This window comes from Sinohyriopsis cumingii, chromosome 19 (assembly GCF_028554795.1).
Source record: "Sinohyriopsis cumingii isolate HCF-2022 chromosome 19, ASM2855479v2, whole genome shotgun sequence".
Lineage (NCBI taxonomy): Eukaryota > Metazoa > Mollusca > Bivalvia > Unionida > Unionidae > Sinohyriopsis > Sinohyriopsis cumingii.
In genome coordinates this window covers 58,172,332-58,199,470 of record NC_142979.1, presented here as the reverse complement: position 1 = coordinate 58,199,470, position 27,139 = coordinate 58,172,332, and the positions used below count along the sequence as shown (strand labels likewise).

The following is a 27,139-nucleotide window of genomic DNA, read 5'->3' as shown; positions in this document are numbered from 1 at the left end:
GCAACTATTTGTGCAATTCAATATGGTGGTTAAAGAGAAGCATGGTAGCCTTGATTTTGAATGAACCAATCCTATTTTAGAGCTCGATTCCTATAAACCAATCCTATTTTAGAACTCTATTCTATAAACATGCATCCTATTTTAGAACTCTATTCCGATAAACATGCATTACATTTTCTATCAGAATTGAAATGAGCACCTGTTAAAACAGAAAAATGCAAGGAAATTTTGTAATAATTTTTTTAATTAAAAAAACGATTTTTTAGAAGAAAAATGTACACCTGTATTCAGATCCAAAATATAGGACAAATATGGGGAAAAATGGGACACTTGGCAGCTATGCAGCTAACTGGGTTTCTTTTTTGTAGAGTAAGTTTTCTAGTGATGAAGGAGACAGTGTGGAGTAAAATAAGGACAAGTATGAGTAACTGTTATTAAACCAGAGATTAGATTTATTTCTCTTCTTTTTTTTCTCTTAAATAAATGTACTTAAAATCTGTAGAAGACATCATATAATTGTCCACCCCTTAGCTTTATCAAGTGTAAAATCTGTAGAAGACATCATTATAATTGTCCACCCCTTGGCTTTATCAAGTGTAACATCTGTTGAAGACATCATTATAATTGTCCATCCCTTAGCTTTATCAAGTGTAAAATCTGTAGAAGACATCATTATAATTGTCCATCCCTTAGCTTTATCAAGTGTAAAATCTGTAGAAGACATCATTATAATTGTCCACCCCTTAGCTTTATCAAGTGTAAAATCTGTAGAAGATATCATTATAATTGTCCACCCCTTAGCTTTATCAAGTGACAGCCACTATAAGAAGCACAGTTCATGCATCACTAATAACGTTGCGAAAAGCTTGCCCTTTTGTTTTTGCCACATGTAATAACAATCGAAGGTGTGTTGTGGTTGAGTCAGTATGCTTTTAATTTATCCTAAGAGTATCAAAATGCCATGAAATTATTGCATGCAAAATATGACAAAAATATAACAATGTTAGCATGGTTTAAACAGATCTGGATTTAAAAAATTTACAAGGACTTTCACAAAAGTTTTAAAAGTGTGTGTGTGTGTGTGTGCGTGCGTGCGTGCGTGCGTGCGTGCGTGTGTGTGTGTGAAGTTTCATAGGAATCCTCCAAAAAATTTAGGAGGAGTAGCAATAACTTGTGCTAACAGACGGTCGGGCAACAAACCATCCCTACAATTTCTTCTGGGGTATGACCACAAGAACCTAAAACTGGAATTAGTTCCAAACAAGTGAAAAACATTTAAAAAAATAATTAAATTTTAGCTCGGGTCATGTCATTATTTGTGCTATTTGGAGCAATTATGTATTCATTTAATATTTATGAGAGCTAAAAAAAAGCACTTCCTTTATTTCCTCTGCATGGATTTTCAAGCATTAGAGCAATCTTGTTCCAGTCATTTCTGGTAAATTAAACAAATTTAAAAACAAAATTATTCACAAAACGCATGTTCTAAATATTTGAAATAATACCTATTTCATTGTTACAATGTAAAATGTATATTTTTACAGTGATCTAATTTTCACAATTTTTTTTTCTTCTTAAAATCAGGAATGTGCAACTTCCTCCAGGGCACAGGCCAGATAGAGGTTTTAAAATGTACCCATATGATGTAAATGTAACCAGATTAAAATGTACTCATATGATGTAAATGTAACCGGATTAAAATGTACTCATATGATGTAAATGTAACCGGATTAAAATGTACTCATATGATGTAAATGTAACCGGATTAAAATGTACCCATATGATGTAAATGTAACCAGATTAAAATGTACCCATATGATGTAAATGTAACCGGATTAAAATGTACTCATATGATGTAAATGTAACCGGATTAAAATGTACTCATATGATGTAAATGTAACCGGATTAAAATGTACTCATATGATGTAAATGTAACCGGATTAAAATGTACTCATATGATGTAAATGTAACCGGATTAAAATGTACTCATATGATGTAAATGTAACCGGATTAAAATGTACTCATATGATGTAAATGTAACCGGATTAAAATGTACCCATATGATGTAAATGTAACCAGATTAAAATGTACCCATATGATGTAAATGTAACCGGATTAAAATGTACTCATATGATGTAAATGTAACCGGATTAAAATGTACCCATATGATGTAAATGTAACCAGATTAAAATGTACCCATATGATGTAAATGTAACCGGATTAAAATGTACTCATATGATGTTAATGTAACCAGATTAAAATGTACCCATATGATGTAAATGTAACCGGATTAAAATGTACTCATATGATGTAAATGTAACCGGACTAATACTCATATGATGTAAATGTAACCGGATTAAAATGTACTCATATGATGTAAATGTAACCGGATTAAAATGTACTCATATGATGTAAATGTAACCAGATTAAAATGTACTCATATGATGTAAATGTAACCGGATTAAAATGTACCCATATGATGTAAATGTAACCGGATTAAAATGTAACCATATGATGTAAATGTAACCGGATTAAAATGTACCCATATGATGTAAATGTAACCAGATTAAAATGTACCCATATGATGTAAATGTAACCGGATTAAAATGTACTCATATGATGTAAATGTAACCGGATTAAAATGTGCCCATATGATGTAAATGTAACCAGATTAAAATGTACCCATATGATGTAAATGTAACCGGATTAAGCCAGGTCTGCTTAAGGCCATAGGTTGCACATGTCTACTTAAATAAAATATTATTGCATACCCTTGTTATGGGGTTCTCATACTCCATTTTGAAGGTACGTGCTGTTCCAAGCAATGACCCCTGATGAAGAAAGTCAAACAAGGCCCATAACTCCTGCAAAACATAAAATATTATTACTGTAACTGCATTTTAATTATAATAGACACAATCTACTAAGACATGTTCCATTATAGGAGACAAGGTACCCTGGGAAGCCATTTTCAAATTTTAGTTCCCATCCTTGATTCAATTTAGAACTTCACATGATTTCTTTTCAGACGGGGTTACCAAATACCCTAGCATATACAGTATAACTTCTTAAGACCAAAATCTCAGAAAACCCAAATCCCTTGAAACTAAAACAGTTTCTGGTCCAAATTTCCCTCTTTTAAATACAGGAACTCAACAGCATACTATGCAGACCTGCCGACCCTGAGGAGTCCATCTCAGTAAGGCAGTTTATTTTTTTTCTATAAGATTGACCAGTTTTCAGTAAGGTCTAACAAAATATCAATAACTGCTACTGTAAAGCTGGAAACCATAATTAAAAGTTTGATGCAGCAACGATAAACATTATGTTCAACTGAAAAGTTTGTAAAGTACACGTACTTTATTTACCAATAGTACAGTTGCACAAACTTTAGTTTCAAACCCTATGCAACTCAATGGCTAGTTGCTATCTCTCAACCTGACATAATTCTTTGGAAATTCTTTTCCATTTCACATGACAGCAATCATATCTCCCGCCACGAGATATACTCAACTTGGCAAGTGATGTCCAATAAACATAACTGTGTCCTTTCCAGCTTTTATTCACAAGAATCTGAATACTTCTTTTTATTATTCTGTGTTGATTATTACCACTTTTCAAAAGCTCATTTTCCCTTTTGTCTTAGACATGTACCACTTTCTGGATGCCATTTTTGGTGGCGCTCACCAGATAATATGTACTTTTGAGAGAGTGACGTATGTAAGGTGAAGTAATTCGCATTTAAAACATGCACAGTGGAGAGAACGTTTGCATACCTCTATGCTACATTAATGTAATGTGGATGATATTTCTTTTGGATATTGTACTTTTGGAAATTTTACATGATTTAAGCACACTGCTAACTAAAATGACTGCTCCCTTGTGTTAAAATATCAGTCTGAATTAGTCTAAAGTACACTATACATAGCAGCTATTAAAATAGGGAAAATGAATTTTGCCAGACTAGACAATACCAGCTTCTGAAAGTGCAATGAATGAATTACCAAATATATAAAATGTAAAAAAAGTTATCAGCTCTTTTTTATACAATTGACCTCTGAAGTTCAGGAAGTGAAAATGACCAAGTAGAGCTAGCACTTTTTTGAAAGGTGCACATTTGAAGTAAGGCCAAGCTGTATACTCTATAACCCATAGTACACCCATCAATCATACACCAAAATAAAGGGAATTAAAGGTTCTTTGCACTATACCTAAGATATACAAGGTCTTTTTTAAATAGCCAGTATAACCAGTGAAGAAAGCCGGGGACATTCTTTTTCTTTAAATTCCTAACCCTATGCAAAATGCGAAACTGTATAGCGCCACCTTTAAAATTTCAATAATCAACAGTTTAATCATGCAGATGCCTCATATGAACAAATAGGTGCAGTTTAAAGAGCCTGGGGTGCCGCTATAAAGTTAGTCAGGTTCACTTACTAATTTCACTGATTCTAAGATGAAACCCGGATCCAAATAAAACATGGATGAACCAATTTTGTGGAGTTTTTGGCAATGATCATTTTTCCAAAGCTTTCGCCAGTAAGCTTTAAGTCTGTATTTTAAGGGTAATTTTCATAAGATTTATGACAAAATCGTAAAAGTTGGCAGGTCTGTACAATGTCTTGCCTGCTATACTGTGGCATAATCCAAGCCTTTAAAAGCATGAAAAATAGGTCAATGTGACCTACATTTGCCATTGATGAGAAGCATCCTCAAAAGTGAATAATCCCACCAAGTTTCATGACTACACATGCAACTGTGGTAGCCAAATCAAGCTAAATACAAAAAACCTAATGTAACCACTTGACTGTGAACTGTTGGTCATTGTGACCTACTTTTGCCCAAGATGAGTAGTACACCCCAAGATGAATAGATCCATAAAATTTCATGACTGTACATACATGTATCCAAGAACCTGAGCTACATGCAAAAATTGAACATTATCACTAATGTGTGAATTGTGGTCACTATACTTTGACCCATTGTGATTAGTACCCTGCCCATGATCCATCAAGTTCCATGACTGTAATGACAACAGTGTTAGTGAAATGAAGCTCAGTGTGTTGCATAAAATGTAGGTCAATGTGACCAACTTTTTCACATAGTACATAGTACCCTCCCAAATAAAATCTGTCCTTGGGGAAGGCACTTTGTTCCCATTTCCTCAACATGATATAGCTAATAACATGCTATAAGTGCCATAAAAAATGCAGATAACAAAAATTAAATGTAGGTCAATGTGCCCTACTTTGTCAGCAGTAAGTAGAAACCTCCACAATAAATACAGCTATCAAGTTTCATCACTGCACATACAAGTGTCAGACAAATTTAACAAAACGTGAAACCTTTTGCTAACACAGACACCATCAGAGGAGTGATCACTGTACTTCAAGAATGCCTCACAGGCAATACAACATTTTGAACATAGCAGTTGATCTAGTGCACAGAAGTACATACAGACAAATCAATGTACAGCTGTGCAATATTGGAGGATTATGATTTGAATACAAACAGATGAGCAAACATCCAAAAAACATACATATATGAATATGAAATAGGAAGACTTACTGTATCTCAGATTTGACCAAAACCTGCTGTCTTTCTGCACAGTGGTTAGGAAGTTTGTTAGTTCTGGTGACCATGTCTTTGTGTCATGCATTTTCAATAACATGAAATAAGCATAGATTATGATGTGAACAAAGCTGCCTGGCATTATATTCATCAAATAACACAGAGCCATACAAACATTTTTAGCAAGTATATTGCATGGCAAGGAAAATGTATTCATTTCCTAAATAAATTGCATTGACCATCAAAATTAATTATTAAATGCTGGTTTTAAACCATTTATGTACTTATGTGCTGCTAGGGAAACTGAGGATAGAATCAGTCCAAATCCTTCTGTACTTTCCCACTTCAGACAATTAATTTTAGAAGTCATTCAACACTCAACTCTTCTGATTTCAACATACACTGTCAAAAGTTTGTCAAAGCATCCAATATGGAAAATCTGCAAATTTATGTGTAATTGAAATGGTGCACTTTGTAAGTGGTACTTTTGTTACTTAAACTGCATTCATCATTAGGGACAAGCAAACAACCATGCAGTGGAAATCTACACTTGTCATTACAGACAAGCAGAAAACAATGAGGTGGAAACCTACACTCTTCATTATGAAGAAACATACAACCATGTACTGGAAACCTACACTCATCATTACAGACAAGCATACAACCATGCAATGGAAACCTACACTCTTTATTATGGACAAGCATACAGCCATGCACTGGAAACCTACACTCAACCTTATGGATAAGTATACAACCATGCACTGGAAACCTACACTCAACCTTATGGATAAGTATACAACCATGCAATGGAAACCTACACTCAACCTTATGGATAAGTATACAGCCATGCACTGGAAACCTACAATCAACCTTATGGATAAGTATACAACCATGCACTGGAAACCTACACTCAACCTTATGAATAAGTATACAACCATGCAATGGAAACCTACACTCAACCTTACGAATAAGTATACAACCATGCAATGGAAACCTACACTCAACCTTATGGATAAGTATACAACCATGCAATGGAAACCTGCACTCAACCTTATGGATAAGTATACAACCATGCACTGGAAACCTACACTCTTTTTTATGAACAAGCATACAACTATGTCATACATGCCAACCCCTGGCAAGGAAAAAGTGTAATCCAAGTGGACAAAAAGAGTAATCCGAGCAGAAAAATAGTAATCCATATATAACATGATAAAAATTTAATGAGCATCTGTACAAAATGATTTATTTATCCCACTGGACTTTTAACATCAATTACTGCTTCAAGTTTCATATACAACACTTTGAGCTTTAAAAAGCAACAGACTCTCATATTACATTTCAAAACACTTTGTACCAGCTGAGACTATATATGTTTTGCACACCACTAACGCATTAAGTGCTGGGTTACAGAACCTGGATCTGAATTCAGTTTTACTTTTGTTAACAATGCTGAACAATCTCTCACAATCAGCATTAGAATGGTAAAGAACCATGTATAACATGATAAAAATTCAATGAGCATATATGTACAAAATGATTTATTTATCCCTCTGGAATTTTAAAGAACCACTATTCCTTTCATAACCTGACAAACAAGAGGAAATTTATATCTTACAGTTATTGGGTCTTTTAGCTGGGAAATAAGATGAAAAAATCAACTCTATCTATATGAAGTACATTGTCAGGTAGAGTGGAGTGCCAACTTGACACTTCAGGACTTCTCATTTATCAGCAGATTTTCCTGCAGCATGGTGCATCATATGACAGAGACAACCTTATATGAACAATGATGGAGACATTTTTCAAACTACAGAATGCAACTCCTTTATGAATTCCAGTCATCACTGATGCAGCATTAGCTGAAAACCCCATACAGTTCTGCCAACTTATATTTATTCAAAGCATTATCAACCAAAAAAAAATCATTTTCTCCAGAGGAATCTACTGTTAATTTTGGTAATGAAGGAAGAGCCTTTTTGTTGCCAAAGTCTCTCACACAGACTGGGTATAACTTTTGTCATAATCACTACTCCTGTCCATTGCAATACTAAATGGCCCAATTTTCATGGCTTCTGCAATTTTAAGTGAAGTATCTTCTGCTAAACACCTAACAATATTAGATGATTTTGTTCTTGCACATGCATATTTTCAGGAAACATCCATTTGAACAAAGGACCAATGTAGTCTTCTACCGCTAGATGTAGTCCGTGTTCTATTAAGAACTCAGTAGATAATGCCTCTACATTTATAAAATTTGTGTCCACAATTTAGTTCTGCTGAAAAAAAAAGAAGTTACCTTAGTACTGGAGTTAGTAAATGAGCTAATTCAATGTTTCTTTGTTTTACCACCATGACCAATATTAAAGTCCTTTCCACACAGCCTGCAAGGGGTGCTGAAGCTGCCCTATAATGGAAAACTGTAATATGTAATTTATTTATTCATCCTCTGAATGAATTTTTCATCTTTTTTAATCCATCTGTGAAATTATTTGAAAAACATTTTTGCTCTAACACATGCATTGAATAAAATAAATCAGACTTGACTTTTAGCGCCAAATACCTACAGGCTGGTTCTGTTCCAGATATGAATTAGAACAACGAATCTGCAAGCAAAGATTACAAGTTAGAAAACCAGTCTGTTCTCTCCTAACTAAGCCAAACACCTGTTATAAATAGAAACCGAGGTCAAGAGTTCGAAAGCAGAACCAGTCTGTTTCTTGGAAAAAGGGCAGCTGCTATAAATAGAACATAATACTGTTAGGAAAGTGCATGCAAGTCTACGGACAAGCATACTCTTATCTCGTAGTTAGATAGAAACCATCTTTTCTGTCCGTGGGATTAATGAGATGTTAATAAAAATGAGAAAACAATTCTTTTTTGGAGGAGGACATCTCGAAAATGCGTAAACCGAAAACATATACACGTAAGGCATAATTTAGTGAAAAAAAGCGTAATGATTACACCAAAAGCATAATGGATGGAATGTATGCTATGTGGTGGAAAACCTACACTCATCTTTACAAACAAGCATAAAACCAGATGAAGAAAAACCTACACTCATCACTATGGACAAACATATAACCATGCATTGGAAACCTAAACTAACCATTTGTGACAAGCATACAACCTTGTGGTGGAAATGTACAGCACACACAATTGGCAACAAAATTTCAACTCATTATTTTTTTTAAATTACCCTTGCATATAGAGCCAAAGACAAGAACCAGAAGACTGTTTTGTAAAGCACATATCCCCATCCTTACCCACTTTAAACGCTGCCCCTATCTTCGTGTCCAAAAAAAATCATGTCCCTGGTTATTAATTCCATATGTAAAGTTTCATTAAATACATGTTGTACAGCACACACAATTGGCAACAAAATTTCAACTCATTATTTTTTTTAAATTACCCTTGCATATATAGCCAAAGACATGAACCAGAAGACTGTTTTGTAAAGCACATATCCCCATCCTTACCCACTTTAAACGCTGCCCCTATCTTCGTGTCCAAAAAAAATCATGTCCCTGGTTATTAATTCCATATGTAAAGTTTCATTAAATACATGTTGTAACAATTTACATCACATGGGCACTACCACATCAGGTTTTGTGAAAGTTTATTAAAAACTGTATGAGGAAGCAGTGTGGTGTACACAGGCAATCACAATACCTCCCCACACTTTTTTTAATAAATGTGGGGATAATTAAGAACTGTTACATAGTAAACTTCATTCATAAATATCCTTTCTTACCCTCAGATTGTTTTGAATGGGGGTCCCTGTAAGGATAATTCTATTCTTGGCCCCTATAGCATGAACCCCTTTTGTTGTTTTGGTAGGGTTCTTTATTTTGTGTCCCTCATCTAGAATCACATAATCCTGAAAGAAAGAAAGAGAATGGGTTTGCATGTGCTATAAAATACTGATCATAAAATTCTGCCAATGTTTAAAGTACAATCTAGTCCTAGCTTTTTATACAGAATACAGTAAAAATGATCCTCCTCTGATTACCCCACTCCGAGACCCGCCCCTGCAACACAACTGCACTGCACTGAACAAAACTGGATATATTTTACATACAAGGCAGCAAGGACTGGATCCAGGAATATTAATTTAATGAAGCTGTACAGTGGACCACGAATGGAACATTTGTCACAAAAATCACTCACCATGAAAATTTTGGTACTCATAAAAGCACTGCAGTTTATCTCGAACCTGGCAAGTACAACTGTTTATCCACTAAAATCATTCCCTTGTGCATACAACATAAAATCATGCATTCTTGACACCAATGCAAATAATAAAGTATTGATCTCTTTTCAATCATATACTTACCCAATAGCTTCAGTTGCTATGCAACTTAGGCAGCTACTGTACTGGTTTTAAAATTAGGTTAAGTAGGTAGGTAGGTAGGTATTTTTCCAAAAATAAACCACTATATATATAAATATATGCCTAGCATATATAATGTATTGAGCGCTTCAAGTACTGGCCTAAACTTGCTCAATTTTTTATTGTTTCTTCAATTTTTTATATACTTATACATTATATATATTATAATGATTAATATATATAATGTGCTAAGTGCTTCAAGCGCTGGGCTAAGCCAGCTCAGTTAGATGCACAAATCAATTTGGGGAATTTTTTTCTGCCTTCTTTTTTCACCCTGGAGGAAAACATGCTGGGGATGGAAACAAAAAACAGGACAGTTGGCCAACCGGAAACATATTTTTTACATTGCTGTGTATACTCATTACTGAGTTCAACTGCAAATTGTACAGATCAAGATCTACTGTTGCCAGCATATCTGGGTCTAAGCCGTTTGTTAGGAGAAATCAGTAGAACAAACAAAATAGACCCTGTTCTGCCACAGCATTATGTGACAACAGATCAGGGTCAGTATTGTTTGCAAATCAACTGATACATTAATATATACTGTAACTCCTCCAAAATGTATTGGAGATTGTGTGATGGATACAACAGCAGTCAGTGCAAGAGCTATCTGTAGCCTCAACACTTTCCAAGGCAGTGGGTACAACAGCTATTTGCAAGTTCTGTTTTGAAAACACAAAGTTCAACTGAGTAAATGCTGGTACAACATCCATTAGCATGTGCATGTAGGAAATAAATCTAAGATCAGTTAGCATTTTAGAATTTTCTTTTTTCTTTGGCTTTTTAAGCTGGAAATGTGCAACAAGTTATTTATGACAACTCAACAGCATGTAATGCCTTATAAAAAGCAGATAAATTAATCTCATGGACTTTATTTAGTTTAACCTCTTCATGTTCTAAAAGTTCCTAAGCTGACCTTAACTGTGCTGTTCTATCCGTGGATCTTTTGAACCATTAATGTCTCATGGAAAGTCATTCCAATGAATGATACATCATGAGCTGTTCAAGGTGTACACAAGGTCAAACAATGGGCAAAATATGGACCATTAACTGCAAATGGGTTTACTTCTTTGATTTTAGCAGACTCCATTGTTCCTAATAACAATAACCGAAGTTCCATCATTTCCAAAGGAACTAACATTTTCAACATTTGGACCCCTAGATTCCTTGTACACTTTCAATTTATCTACTTACATGAGGCTTCACAACCGGTAGACTTACCAAGAAAAATGATTTCTTATCATAAGTTTTTCATCTATCATACATGCATCAGGGCTTTCCTTATCAGCTGGGATTTGCCTGGTTACCTACATTTTACACCTGGTTACTATTTTTAAAAAAATGTACCCTGTTGGGGGAGGTTCCCCAAACCCCTGCCTACTTTGGCAGCTCTCCCTTCAACTTTAAATCTAATGGAAGGCCATGTGCACACACAACTAGCATCTTTGTAACATTAATATCAGTGCTTTCATCAATCAAATGGTTAACAGTCATCCCATTTGCAGCTGTTGATTGATATCTAATATTTAATTGGCCTGCAGAATTTCCTCAGCACATAAGTTGCATTTTTATACTGTTCCGAATTCATTAAAGCCTCACAACCCCGTAAAAAACAGAAATTAATCAAAGCTCTATATTTAATGGTTGCTATTTCTTCCTTAGCTAACCAGTATACACAATGCATGGCACCTATCACTTCTTCAGTCTTCAGAGTGACAGTATTGTTTGCTGCAATGGCAAATTACTGTGCAATGCACTGTCTCTAAAGGCTTGCTGATTATCACTGCACTTGATGTGGTGTGTTAAAGCTGAGGATCTAAGCATGATACTGGGTAAAAGATATCCATTATCTGCCATTTTAGTTCCGCCTCTTAGTAAAACCTTGCCACCCATACAAATGCAAACTGCAGTATGTCAAGGTCACACTATGTGGCTTGTGCCTTACAAAACCGGCAGAGACTACAGACTTTCTTTGATAAACAGAGGTGGAACTTGCCTCAAAATGTTATTTGACAAAATATTTGAATATTTTCATTGTGGCTATTACATTTCTTTCCTAGACTGGTTCCCTTCACAGAAAGATATATTGGCATATCCAACATCGAGACTTGGTACCAGTCTAATTCTAAGCTAGAAATATTATGGGATATGTCAAGTACATGATTATTTCCATATAATAATAATATTAATGAGGACTTTGTATAGTGCCTAATCTTCAGAAGCTCTAAGCGCTTTACAACATTAGACAACACCTATAAGATAAAAACATATAATGATATGATTACAAAAACAAAAACACCATGAAATTAGAAAACATAAGAAAATATGTTGAGAATATTTAAGGTAGGAAACATTATTAGGTCTTTAAGTTTGTTCTTGCAGTCGAAATAAGTGAGTTTTGAGAGCCCTCTTGAACGTGATCACTGTGTCTTTGTGTCTAAGTTCAGTGGGCAATTCATTCCACGTTGCTGGGCTCTGGTATGCAAAAGAACGCTGTCCATATGACTTTGTTTTCATTGTGAGAATAATGAGTATATGATTATTAGAAGAGGAGCGTAAGTATCTTGCTGGTGTGTACACATCGGTGAGGTCGGATAGGTATGTTGGACTAGAGTCCAACAGTGAAACGTAGCACAGAGAACAAATTTTGTGTTCGATTCTGGATCGAATGGATAGCCAGTGTAGGGTACAGAGCAGCGGGGAGGTGTGCTCTGATTGTGGTACTCTAAGTATGATCCGAGCAGCTGTGTTTTTAACTTTTTGAAGTTTGTGGAGCAGATATTGAGATGAACCAGACAGAATTGAGTTACAATAGTCCAGCCTTGAAAGTACTAATGAAAGTGTTTTAGTGGCATCAACTGAAAGATATTTGCAAATTGAGCTGATGCATCTCAGCTCAAGATATGCAGCCTTGCATATGTTCATGACATGTTGGTGCAATTTGAGAGTACTGTCCAGAGTAACACCTAAGTTTCGTACTGATTGTGTGAATTTAATGTTGGTGTTGCTGATATTTATTGGTTGAAGTAAAGGATGTGAATGAGAAAGTATTTGTGTTGTGATCAGAATGGCCTCAGTTTTATCATCATTCATCTGCAGCTTGTTACATGTCATCCATGATTTCACGTCAGAAATGCACCTCTCTTCACCTTGGATGGTAGCATCAACTTCAGATGGGTGGCTAGATTTGTATATTTGGGTGTCATCAGCGTACAATTGGTGAGTCACTGGATGATGATCTATGACACTTGAGAGCGACTGAGTGTATAGAATGAAGAGAACAGGTCCAAGAATAGACCCCTGTGGAACACCACAACATAGATCAACTGGGCTGCAGTGTATTCCATTTGCAGATACAATTTGTGTCCTGTGATTGATATATATATATATATATATATATATATATATATATATATATCACAATACGTAGGTTCAATATAAACTTTATTGTAAATAAAAATAATATTTGGTATAATGGGGAAGAATCATGTCACAGATGAGCCGGGCTCTGAATTGTTTCTGAAGGAATACCTCAGGAAGAGAGACTTGGGGGAGTTTGTTGGGTTGTGAAGTATCCAACACCTGTATGTGGAGCCACATGGGGGCTGATACGAGGTATATAGGGACACTGATAACTGAAATTCGATAAGTCCGATCCTGAGGATTGCTATAATAACAAACATCAGCCCATACTCCATACATGCACTGTAGGAAGTGGGTATGAAGTATATGGGCATAATAGCGGAGTACATTTAAGTACTGACACAAATTTGGGGTCAAAAGCAAAGTTGTGAATGCATGAAACTTGGCAATGGCCCCTGCATTGTTTCTAAAGGAATACGTCAGGAAGAGAGACTTGGTGGAGTTTGTAGGGTTGTGCAGAGTGTCCGACACCGGTATGTGGAGCTGCAAGTGGTTGATACGAGGTATATAGGGACACTGATAACCGAAACTCAATAAGTCTGACCCTGTGGATTGCTATGATAACAAACATCAGCCGATACTCCATACATGCACCGTAGGAAGTGGGTATGAAGTATATGGGCATAATAGCGGAGTACATTTAAGTACTGACACAAATTGGGGGTCAAACGCAAAGCTGTAAATGCACGAAACTTGGCAAAGGCAATAACATTAGCCGATTTGATAAAGAGCCCCTAGAACAGAGCTGGAACGGTGCGCTATACAAGAAATGTCCCAAATGAACAACGTGGTGGAAGGAGGGGAGGCAAGTGTTTTTCCCCACAAATAATGTTAAAAATTAAATGCAGCATCTGCACTGAAAGGAATGTATCTCTACATGTGTATCAGTTATATGAAGGACGTCTAATTGACAATCTTTGATCACATGCTTCAACTCAGTCATCTTATTGGTTCAACATGATAATATAGCCAAATTTAGTTACTAGCTTATTAACATATATTGGCTGCAATGACATGTCTGTGTAGAGAACTATAGTAGACAAAGAGGGGTCCAGCAAGGAGCCAGAGAAGGATGCACTGTGTATTACTTAAACTATCTTTAACCAATTAAATTATATTTTATATATATATATATAGATAGATAGATAGATAGAGAATACAAATAACAGTCCTTTCAAGTGCACTGGATCCGGCAAGGGATCATGTGTGTCAGGGATTGATAAAGATAAATGTAATAAACTGACAACGAACACTGTAAAACTAGTATCTAACTAGCCTGAGTGCTTTCGACTCTTAATGAGTCTTTTACAACTGCAAATACAAATCAGAGACAAGACAAACAAATAAAACAGAAAAACCTTCATGTTTACAAAACTGTACGTGGCTGTTTCTACAGGAATTAAACCTTTAAATTTGTTATGTTTCAATTAGTTTATTTCAACTTGTTGCAGTAACTAGAATAGTCCAAACGATGGCCAATTCCTTTTTAAAAATGTACCCAGATACAATAGTTTGCTGAAATTTCAAAGGAAACGGATTATCTCTGAAGCACCAATTGTTATGAAAACGTACTCGGCAACTGGAAATCATACCAGTCTCAATCAAGCAATACAATTATTTGATGTTGCCGCCACAATAAGAACTAGGCATTTGCTTGGTTCTCCAAAGCTGTCCTTTAGCAGTGACTTCAATAGTGCATGCACCCTTCATCAAAGAAGGCCGAATACAATCTTTCAATAACAACAAAGAACTTTTTTTCAAAGGAAGTCAGTACCAAATTTAAATAGAAGTGATGGAATCTGAATCACATTAACTGTGCTGTGAAAGTTTCCTTTTTGTAGGAAAAAAGTGTATGCTTATGAACACTACCAACGGCGGCTTAAAACAAAAACTAACTTTTACAGACTTGGAATGCGTACTGAAAAGTACATGTGCTTCGTCATTCATTATGTGATTGTGCTGTTTTTCAACTGAATTCAGACCAATATAACCAGTTACAAAATTATTGAATATTTTAAAGCCGTGTGTGTGCATATTTTCGATGGAATTACTTGTATTGTGGATTCAATGTATGTGATGAGGTTCACGGATGAGTACATGGCGTTGATACTCTATGCATGCTATACATTAGACATTTATATATAAACATGAGTCATGTATATGTACCAATTCGTGGTTCTCTAAATAAAGTAAACTATTATATATGTCTTCTCTGTTTTCATTACAGGTGTATTTCTCATTTAATATGCATCAATTTAAGATGGTAACTGTGCCGATGAAGCACATATTTTATAGCATGCATTTATTACCTACCACATACACCCAATGATTTTAGGGTATATTTTCTTCAGCTAACTGACCTGGTTGCTTACAATACAGTTCAGTCTATAATGCGGTCGGGTTCTATGGCTCACATCTACTGTGTTATAGCAGGGTCACACTGTATTATGGAATAAAAGGCAATTACACATCAATGTACTGGTGGTATACATGCCATTGAAAATTCAATCTTAACACAAGCCAGTTTCCGGGTTTTAATGATTAACTGGCTGGTACAAAATGAAAGACAAATTCACCTACCATCAACATAGGAGATGCCGAAACATCAAACTTTCCAATGTGTGGGAAGTTATGTTTGTTCAACCAAAACACAAAACTAAAATTGACTGATGTTGATCATAGTTGATCTACATGAGAATTTTAGCCTTTATTATTACCACTCTTCATGAACATGTAAATTATGCTGGTTATGTGCCTTGTACAATTGAACGTGCATGCCTTTTTAAAAATATTATCTCAATTTGTAGGATTGCTTATATCATGGAAAATGAGTAACTCGTGAGCACGTGATTCAACGTAAATGAAACAGCTACTAAGACTAGCTGAAATGTTATGTGGAAGAATGTAATTTGGTCAAAACAATGAATAAAACAAAATATATTTGGGAATAAATAAGGATTTAAGTGACACTATGCATGCTTTGCACTGTGTAGGTACTGTACATTATAGTTCAGACTGGTCTCCCAGGTAAACTCAACCGGCGAATTAAGAAGTCTGTATTTACCTTTATTTAATGTGGTGCTGGAGAAATAAGAAAATATGCATATGCAAAACAATAACAAAATCAATCATAGCACTTTTTAACAGTTTAATAATTGTCGGGTCACCGAAACTATGTCTTAGGAGATGGAAAAAATTATTGTTTCATGCCCCAAAGTTTACAGTAGTCAACAAAAAGACCTAAAAACAGTCAATTTTAGACATTGGCCCGTGGTTAAGCCAACACCCCTCCTTCTTCTAGGCCTTTTCCCCCTAAATTATTCTGCTTATATGCGAGTATATACAGTAGTTGAAACATAATAAATTTAAAGGTTTAATTCCTGTAGAAACAGCCATGTAAAGTTTTGCCAACATGACAGTTTTTCTGTTTCATTTGTTTGTCTTGTCTATGTTTTGTATTTGCCTTTGAAAAAGACTCATTAAGAGTCAAAAGCGCAGGCTAGTTAGATACTAGTTTTGCACTGTTCATTGTCAGTTTATTGCACACACACACACACACACACACACACACACACACACACACACATATATATATATATATATATATATATATATATATATATATATATATATATATATATATATATATATATATATATATATATATCTCGTCATCATCATCATTGGCAACTCAGTCTCGAGAGACTATGCGAATAGTACCTTTGGGTGTTGTGTCTCTGGGGTGTTGGCACTGTCTGCTGTGGCTCTTCAGGCCTATATGCGAGTGAGAGTCCCTATTGCAGTTGGTGCAGACATACTGGTTACTGTGCTTGCTGCCGTGTTCTTCTTTCTCTCATGTTTCTCTGCCGCCAACTGGCCTCTCTTCGCATCAGCGACTGATATGCCCTTGCTTACCGTCAGTCTCCATGTACCTTGGCCAGCACTTCCAAGCCATCGGGTGAAATGTGGCATGCCTTCATGTCCCTCTTGCACACATCCCTGAAACGGAGTGAGGAGCGGCCGACTCTTCTTGTGCCAGTGGCCAGCTGTCCATATAGGATGTCCTTTGGCAGCCTCCCATCCTCCATGCATGGGACATGTCCCAGCCATCGAAGGCGGCATTTGCTCAGCAGGGAGTACATGCTGCGAGTACTTGCACGCTGCAGGATCTCGCTGTGTGGGACATGGTCTTGCCAACTGATTTTCAGGATGTGTTTTAGGCACCGTATATGGAAGGAGTTGAGCCTGTGCTTTTGCCTCATGTAGGTACTCCAGGTCTCGCTTCCATATAGAAGGGTGCTGAGAACGCAGGCCTGGTAGACTCGGACCTTGGTGTGCTCTGTCAGCGCATTGTTTTCCCACACCCTCTTTGTTAGTCATGCCATGATGGTGTTTTGTCTTTCCAAGCCTTCTGTCCAGCTCCATATCAAGCGAGAGAGTGTTGCTGATGGTTGATGCCAGGTAGGTAAAGTTGTTGACTGCTTCCAGGGTGACACCATCGATTTTGATGGAAGAGGCTATTGTAGTATCTTGCATGCTGACATTTGTCTATATGTTTAGGTGAATGCAAAAAATAGGCTGAGCACAGGTGCAATTGCAAAAAAACACTAGATTGAATTTACTTATTTTCTTTAAAGAATCATGGAGAAATTATATTTCTTTATTGATTAGCACAACTATATCAAATTAAAGTTTCAAAAATCCCTTTTATTTGATCTACTTTTGCAAAAGAAAAGGAATATCATTTTTTGCAGAAAGTGGTGTCCATCTTGCATTAGTCCTGAAAAAGTGCATCTTGCTGAAACACTTGTGCATGCACCCCCCTAATAACATATTAATTACTACAAGAATAATTGCTTCACTATGTATTTTCACTATACATTGTACTTCTGATGTATGCATCCTCGATGTTAGGCAGGGATTACTTGAATAATACCAGTCCATTTATTTTAATAGGTAAAAATACCTTCAAGGACCTACCTCTAATAAGGAATGGGATCTGTTTGCTTTCATACATGGATCAAAGTTAACTGGATCCTTTATGATGATTACTTGTGAAATGTAGGCTGTGCCAGTAAACACCAATAAATCATTACACTAAGATGATATATACAGGAACATGATTATGTATAACTGTTATCTTACCCATATAAACTCCTTTTCATCCTGTTGGCTGAGCTGCTCCCAGCTGGTGACGACAGTTCCATAAGTTGTGAGGCATACTCCACCCCTTCTTTGTACCTTCGTCAGAGCCCTCTCCTTCTCTTTTTTACTGTTCCCATGATAGAAGGTCAGGGAAATTCCTGGTGCCCTGATAAATTTCATCATCTAATAGTATTTAGTGAAAGAATACTTAATTACATGTATTGTTACGACTTTAGGTCTTAAATTATATACCAGAAACTGAAACCAACAATTTTAAGTAAAATCAACAAGCAATTTTTTTCTCTACAATACAAAGTGATAATTTAAGAAAAACTTACAGTATTGTGAATCAAAAACCAAATAATTACCCTATCCTAAGTCCAAAATTACAGTATGTTTTGAATGAATCCAAAATGTTTGGATATAGCACAATGATTTAGTCCAGAATGTATTTGAATGAATTCTCAATAATCTAAATCTTTCCTGCTATATACACATATACATACACATCTCATAAATATAGTCCCCCTCAGGAAAGGCCGTCCATCTTATAAGGCCACTTTCCCGGCGCAGAAAAGGGGACTGTAAATTAAGTGGACCACTGTATATAAATTGACCTCAGCAAAAGCAATGCAGAATAAAAGTGAAAAAGCAAGATTTAGTGAGGCCAGTAATAACCTGTTTGACTTCTGCCCATACAGGTATCACATGATCAGCTGAATCTATAAACCTTCATATTGGTCCTATAGTTTGTGAATCCTGCAGTAAAAGTGCTCATTTTTCTGTGTTTCAGTTCACATAGCAACCACATCTGATTTTTTTAAAAACCACAACCATTTCCCATGCAAGTGTAATTGGAAGTTATGCTCAAATGATGATTGCTGCACTGGGGTTGATATGTTTCAAATCATTTGATTCCATTTCAAAAGAGAATTTCTTTTGCTTTCTCTTCATTTAAAATAATCCATAAAAATTTCTTTTAAAAGTTGCATGTGAATCTGCACATTCCTCCTTACTGATTACATATCAATATCTTTCCCTTTTTCAACCTTGCCATTAAATAAGTACAAAATACATACAAGAATGATATATAGATTTTAATGTCACGCTTAAAAATAAAGTGGAGATTGTGCAAATATAATTCTATTCAAGATGATAGTCCCTAAAGGTCAAACTTGCATTGGACAAAAAATATACCAGAATGAAATCTTTTTCACACCATTTCAATTATACCATTATTGTGACTGTATGGAAAACCTTTCTTTACACATTTCAGCCAAAATGTTAATGTATTAAGGGTACAAGTTCATTTGAGGAACGGTTTAAATAGTTTCAAATTTGAAACGATCACAAAATTTATATCTGAAATGCAACAAGAAGCCAGTTCTAATGGTAGATAATTATTACCCGAAACGGGCAGGTCAGATGTTCTTGTTATCAGGTGATATACCATTTTTCAGCATGATATAGGCTTTACATGGCAGCCAGGATAACTGATGGAGGAAGAATCCTGGAAGAACCAGAGGCACATGAGAAGCTAATGGCAAGCTTTCTCAAGTATCCACATTAACCGAGCTTTAGACTCAAACCCACAAAAGTGAACTGTCAGTGAACTGGAACAGTGAGCGCTTTAGACCACTCAGGCCCTGTTGTTCTTGTTGAAAGATTTCAGTGTGTGATATGAGAACAGTAATATATCTGCTTATGTACACCATTTTATCCAAACTTGTTTTCTTTTAATTTGGAAAAAACATATCCTACATTCAAAACTGAAACTCATACAGCATCAATCAATCAGCAGGACTTTTGGTGCATTAGTTCATTCAATTTAGGATAAGTAATTTATCTTGAACTTTGGGACTACCGCAAACCTTTGCCCTAGAAATAACATGGCTATTGCATTTTGGGATTCATACCAGTAATTGACTGAAAATGTGATATATTAAACTGCGACAATTCAAAGCACAAATTGACCTGATCAGCCACTTGCATGCTCACAGAAACCATAGTGATGTCATGGCCATCTTCAAACTCAAAGGACAAAAAACAACCATATTATGTGCATATATATCAGGGTTTACACTGCTGGAAAAATATTAGTGTTCCATGGAACCAAGTGTCACAGTTGCAGCAGTAGACTGACAAATCACTACAATATCTGACATGCAAACACATAAAACTTTCAAGATTCTTACTCTGCAATTGCTAAAAGTGAAAAGTGATGTTTATGTTTCACACCACTAAGACTTGTTAGAAAACAAAACTTGATCTGCTGGTGCATGGTACAACTGATGACCTGGGTGTATGATGTAAACAGCTGGGTGAAACCACATACAATGGAAAATATATTATATATATTATTGACTTTTTTACCACTTGGTGAACTCCTTCTCCCAGTTTGTCATCAAAGATAAAGGAACAACAATAAGGACTGACTTGATCTTGTCCATATCAAACATCCCCGACAGAAATGCTATCACCTGGATTGTCTTACCAAGCCTGAAAGATTTTACAAAAACATACAGGTCTCTTATCATTTGCAAATTATGAAAATAATATATATGTATATAATATAGCAGTTTTTAAAGATTATACATTTTTATTTTTGAAAAACAATTTTTTTAATTAGTTATTTCTTTGATAATATTTACCTGATCATATCACATAAGGATAACTTTCTTTGTGATCTGAATCCAGCATTCCAGGAAAGATGGAAAAATTGTCTGTCTATATATATATATATATATATATATATATATATATATAGAGAGAGAGAGAGAGAGAGAGAGAGAGAGAGAGAGAGAGAGACATACAAAGAGAAGCAACTCTTACAGGTTAACTCCCCTTTTTAACCACTAAGCAGCTACCATCAAATACATTACCTGATCACATTACATTGAGAGAATAGGTAAAAGGAGGCAGAAATGCCAAGCAGCCTACCTTTACCTGTGCCACCCAGTATGAGCATGATTGCCATTCGAAAAAGATCAACTTCAAATGGTAGTTTAGCACAAGAAAGACACATATTTTTTTACAAATTTATGCAGGAGACCTGTGGGATCCCACATATAATTATTGCCTTACCATTAAAAATTCTAAGGCAAAGTCAGTGAAAGTGGCATATTCATGTCTGGGTAAACGGTTGTGCTTTCATGAATGGAGAATGCTCACTGCCTGTGCAGCTACCACTAAGCTAATGAGACTGAGAGATCGATTAATGAGAGGGAACAAATTGCTGTTCTTAGCAAGGAATCAGACTGTGTCATTAGAATGATTGAACCATCAAAACAAATGCATGCAGTTCAGGTCTAAGGATGCTGCATGTAGCTCAATCATGTTAAAGTCAGTGTTATAATAAACTGTAAGTCATGTATGATAGATGCATCGGTGGGGGTGGGGGAGGGATAGTGGCTGAAATCTGGAAGAAATTGGCCTGGTCAAGCCCGTTGAGATTCTATTTCAAATAATTTGAGTGAACATGGTCCGGATTTGTCAGAACTGGACAAGTTGGAGATTATATTGTTGCATAAAAAATCATCTCTTCCATGAAGACTGAAGATGTCTGAATTCATGAAACAGTATCCCTTGATTGTAATAGGGGATAACTTCTTGGTCTTCAAAGAGAAAGAGAAAAAAGTTCACCACTGGGGAAATGGGCACTGAAAGTGGCCTGACTTCAGTGATGTGACACCAGCATACATAAACCCCTCCACAGAGAGGTATAACCATAATTATGGCTATCATAAGTGTCAAAAAAGCATAATTTGGGTGTAAAAAGTGTAATCTATATATTACATGCCAGAATCACAGAACACATGAAAAAGATGCATTTATTTCGTCTACTAACCTGGTTCTGCAGCTGGTCAAAATTCTTGTCACAATTGGCAAAATCCATATGGATTAGAACCAGAATACAAACACAAAATATGCTGAAATATTATATTCAGCACTCACTTGAACTAATCTACATGTGTAATTTCACTGAATGAACTGGAATTCTGCAATGAGCAGGATGATTGACTCGGAGCACTGCATTACATTACCATCATATTCCTTTTGAATGTTGTCTTGTTTTTATTTTCTGATCTGACACGTTTTGAAGTTTTAAAAGAACTATCTGCTCCAACATTTTCCATCAAATAACATCCACAACTCACATCGTAAAGCATTTTGTTAAACATCTGATGCCATCATATTCCTTTTGAATGTTGTCTTGTTTTTATTTTCTGATCTGACATGTTTTGAAGTTTTAAAAGAACTATCTGCTCCAACATTTTCCATCAAATAACATCCACAACTCACATCGTAAAGCATTTTGTTAAACATCTGATGCCATTTGCTTCAAAAGTATAGACTGGTTCACCAGATAAAAGCTTATCAGTATTAGTGAATATGTGAGTCAATGTTCATAGTTGAAAAAACCTGTTTTCTTGGAAATGGGTCATATACAGTTACTATAAATAACAAATAAGGAAAGTACTCTTATGCTATTTTTATTATAAAAGACAAGAATAACCTTTTAATGCTTTATTTTATTTTGTAATGTACATAAAAAAAACATAAACCATATATATGTGAGTGTAAGATGTAATTTGATGGAAAAAAGCATAATGATTATGCCAAAAGCATTATGGTTGGCATGTATGCACCACTCATTAACACACGATTTCCCATTGTATATCCGCCAAGAGGACTTTCAGCTGTTGCAATCCTCTCCTGGACTGAAGCTCCAAAATTTCCTTTGCAATGATGATAACCTTAGCATGAATGTTCTCTTCTAAAAGCTAGAGGAAGTTATCTATTTGCAGTATAGATGCCGTAATGGTAGGATGGTTCATTTGAGCACCACTGGGTAAAAACATGCTAATTGCCTTTATATGCTTTCAAAACGAAGGCATTGTTGCTAGAGCGAGTCACTCCACGACAATGTTGTACATATCGTTTATTTCTGAGGACCTGTTTCATATGATCCAAACATGCAGGTTCAATAGCTCTAGGTAGGAATAAAACAACTGCCATCTAGTTGTTTGAGTTGATGAGGGACAATGCAAATTTTTCAAGTGGTTTCTGTTGTGAGATTGATGTTGATCCAAGACATCTCCCATCTGAGTGGTGCAATGAGGATAGGGCAACAATCTTATTCTCTTGCTTTCTGTATCACTGTTGAAATCAGAGGTGTTGGAGGGTAGGCGTATGCATCTAGGTCATTCCAATCAATCAATAGATTATTGACTTCCCAGGCTTTTGAGTCCAGGCCCAGAGACACCAAGGATGGGAATTTGGTATTCCACCATGTTGCAAACAGATCCATCGGTACCAGTCTGAGTAAAAATTGAGTGATGAAGAGACCATTCCTTCTGTATTAGTTGACTGTTCCAAGACAAAGACTCAGCTAGGCATCCTGGGATATGGCAAACTTGTACATGGATTTGTTGTTGACAACACCAATTTTAGTAAGTCCAACACCAGGATGCAAAAATGTGGTGACTTGGTTCCTTATTGTCATTTGAGATAAGTCACCATTATAGAGTTGTCTGACAGAATGAAAACTCACATGCCATTATAATATTCCTACCAACAGTGAAAGGCTTTCACCATGGCCATCATCTCTAGAATAGTGATATGCAGATGTTGTTCCTGGGGAGACCATGCGCCACTGGCTCCCTGAAAGGATGGCAGTACAAAGGCTTCCCAGCCTTCTGTACATGCATCAGTACAGACTGTAATCTCAGGCAGTTGTACCTGCAGAGGTATACCCACAGTGAGCCAAGTCAGGATGCCCCAATTCTTTAGATGGTACCTCAATTGTTTGCAGATGGGGAGAGGTTGGTTCAGTGGACAAACTTTTGGCTTCCACAGGGACAGAAGAAACATAATAAGGTGACCAGGGACAATGAGGTCTACTGTCGTGTTGAACAAAATTAGCAGGCGAACGAATTTCTGTGTGGATAGAATTTTCCTTGAAAGGAAGGAAGCCAACTTGGTTCATATGTTCTATGCCCAACCATCAGGAAGACATCCTATGCTGCCTTTTGGGGATTCTTGGGAAAGAATAATCATGGCAATGGGCACATAAAAGAGTGACCTAGAACAATGAGGTCCACTTCTACATTGAGCAGGCCTAGTAGGCAAAGGATTTCCCATGCAGATAGAATTGTCCTCAGAAGTAAAGAAGCCACCATGGTTAGGATTTTCAATGCCTGATCCTGAGGGAGACAAACTATGTTGCCAGTGTAATGAACTCCATACCTAGGTGAACAAATTGTTGAGATGGTACTAGGTCAGATTTTTCCATGTTGAAGATAAAGCACAAGTTGGTAAGCAGTGTAACAAGCATTATCATATCATGTTTTGATATAACTCACCTGATGTTACTGCAGGATGTCATCTGGTTACCTTGATGTTGCCACCATAGTAATGGTCCGGGTGTGCACCATTACTCAGTTCATCAAACTAGTGAACACCCAGGGGATGAGGTTGGGTCCCAATGGGAGTGCCCTGAATTGGAATATGATGCTGTAGGTTAATCACAGGAACATCCTGGAAGCCTTGTGACTAGGGACACGTAGGTATGCATCTTTTAAGTTCACACTTATGCCAGAAGTCTCCCTCTTAGATGGCATTCAAAAAGTGACATAGTGTTTCCTTTGAGAACCAAGGTACATTAATGAAATGATTGAGAGTGTTTAGGTTGATGAGTGGATGCAGAGTGCAATTTGCCTTTGGGATCAAGAACAGTCTCGAATAGAACATCAGAGAACTTGTGTTTAGAATGTGTTCTGCCACCCTTTTCTGGAGAAGGTTGTTTATTTCTTGTTGCAAGGTGGTGGCTTTGAATGGGTTCATTCTGGATGTTTGTAACTGTTGGGACCCTGAGCAGCGGAGGAGGAAAGTAATGCAGAGTCCCTTGGAAACAACTTGAGTCCATTAATTGTTGTGGCAAATCTTGTCCCATTCAGCAGCAAAGAATTGGTGCCTTACACCTACCAGGATGTGTGGAGAAGGCAGACAGATGAAATCCTTTTTATGAGGAGATGAGGCTACTGGGAGGAGACATGCTGGAACGAACAGAAGAACACTCTCTGTGGTTAGCAAGAACTATGGCTTTTGCTGGGAAGAGCGTCCATAAGACAGTTTTGAGAAGTTTGTGTCCAATGTGTGGCCCTTGGGTCATTTTGTTGATTTCCCTCACCTTCCTTGTATCCATGGTTGCGGGGTTGGGAAATTGGTCTCCTTGGTTGATTGTTTGCAGACTTCTTCAATCTGGCTGTTAAACAGAAGGTTATAGGATAAAGGCTGTGCTCGTAATCTGGCCTTATGGTGGTCCTTCAAGAAAGTGCAGACAGAAAGCACTATGTCAGGTTCCACCAATTTAAATTTGCAGCTGCAAATACAGCATTGGCCAAAGCGCGTTTAGCAGCTATATTCAGTACTCAGGCCATTCTTGAGACTTACTCCAATGCATGTCCTAAGGTATTCAGAGTGGGAGAAGATAAAGACTGCATTAGGCCTCCTGGAGACGATGTCCAACACTGAAGTGTCATCAAAGGCCATCTGATCCATATATATATATGGAATGTGGCAGCAATATCACTGTTGACTGCTGGAGTTTCCAAATGAAATACTGGTATATGCTAAAGGTTGAACTGCAGATTAACTGATGGTCAAAATATCTGTAACTCTCCCAGAATGTGTAAGTAACTGAAGCTGGACTCTTCCTTTTCATAAGATCAACAGATGCTAGAAATCTGGTCCAGGTCGTTGATGGAGTGGGAATAGAAGTCCAGCATTGATTACATCACTTGCGAACAACCAACATCATGGCTGCAGGAGGTGAGGCTGAGGTCTCCTGTAATGCATGAGACTTAGCTGGGAATGAGTCACGAGGTCTGCTGCTCACTAAACATACAGAATACCATGAATTAGAAACCATGACTTCCAGGTGGTCGCTGAGTAAGGAGTCTTTTCTCATGTCAGATTGTAGAGATTTGTGAAGTGCCATCTTGGAAGCACGAGGAACTAATCTTGGCATCACGCCAAATTAGTGTCTCAAGGCAGTATATGGGTTCACTGTACTGGAAGCCAGACTGTTTAATTATTGAGCCTGTTGTTGTTTTGGTTCCTCATGATCCATAGTATATGGCCTAGGCTGGTCGCAATGGAAATAGTCCATCTGTGTGGGGATATGTGGTCAGAATCATCAGATTGGTATGGGATGTTTGATTCACATAACTGGTTTGTGTGTCTCCTGAGTGAGAGGGAACTTTGTTTAGCTTTTCCCTCACTGGAGTAAAACCCTGAAGGGGCAAGGCCAATAGGAGTTGCCAATAATGCTGAATCCTGCAGTTGTGACTTGGGTGCCAGAGTGTGTTGATGTCCCACACTTCAAGGCTGATGTTGGTTGCAGTAAGTTTTATCCAACGTTTTATGCCATTTAATGGTGGCCTCATTTAACTACGAATGATTTGAAAACATCTTATTACCAATTCCATGTCTCAGTTACACCTGGAAGACATTTTGATGTTATCTTCAAAATAGAAGAAATAATGCAATTTCCTCTTGCAAAATAAATCTCATCTAGAACAACTTCGGGCATGGGAATAAGGT

At 36.6% G+C, this 27,139-nt stretch overlaps 1 protein-coding gene across 1 annotated transcript in view; it reads right to left on the bottom strand.

Moving 5' to 3' along the window:
- The window catches only part of LOC149775767 (DNA excision repair protein ERCC-6-like), a 175,223-nt gene that overhangs the window by 128,961 nt on the left and 19,123 nt on the right, over positions 1-27,139 (bottom strand). Inside the window, exons 5-8 of the mRNA XM_089943693.1 lie at positions 20,906-21,031; positions 18,533-18,698; positions 9,326-9,451; positions 2,772-2,864 (exon numbers count right to left, since the gene is read on the bottom strand). Of these exons, the coding sequence (XP_089799819.1) occupies positions 2,772-2,864; positions 9,326-9,451; positions 18,533-18,698; positions 20,906-21,031 (511 nt within the window). The remainder of the gene's footprint in view (positions 1-2,771; positions 2,865-9,325; positions 9,452-18,532; positions 18,699-20,905; positions 21,032-27,139) is intronic.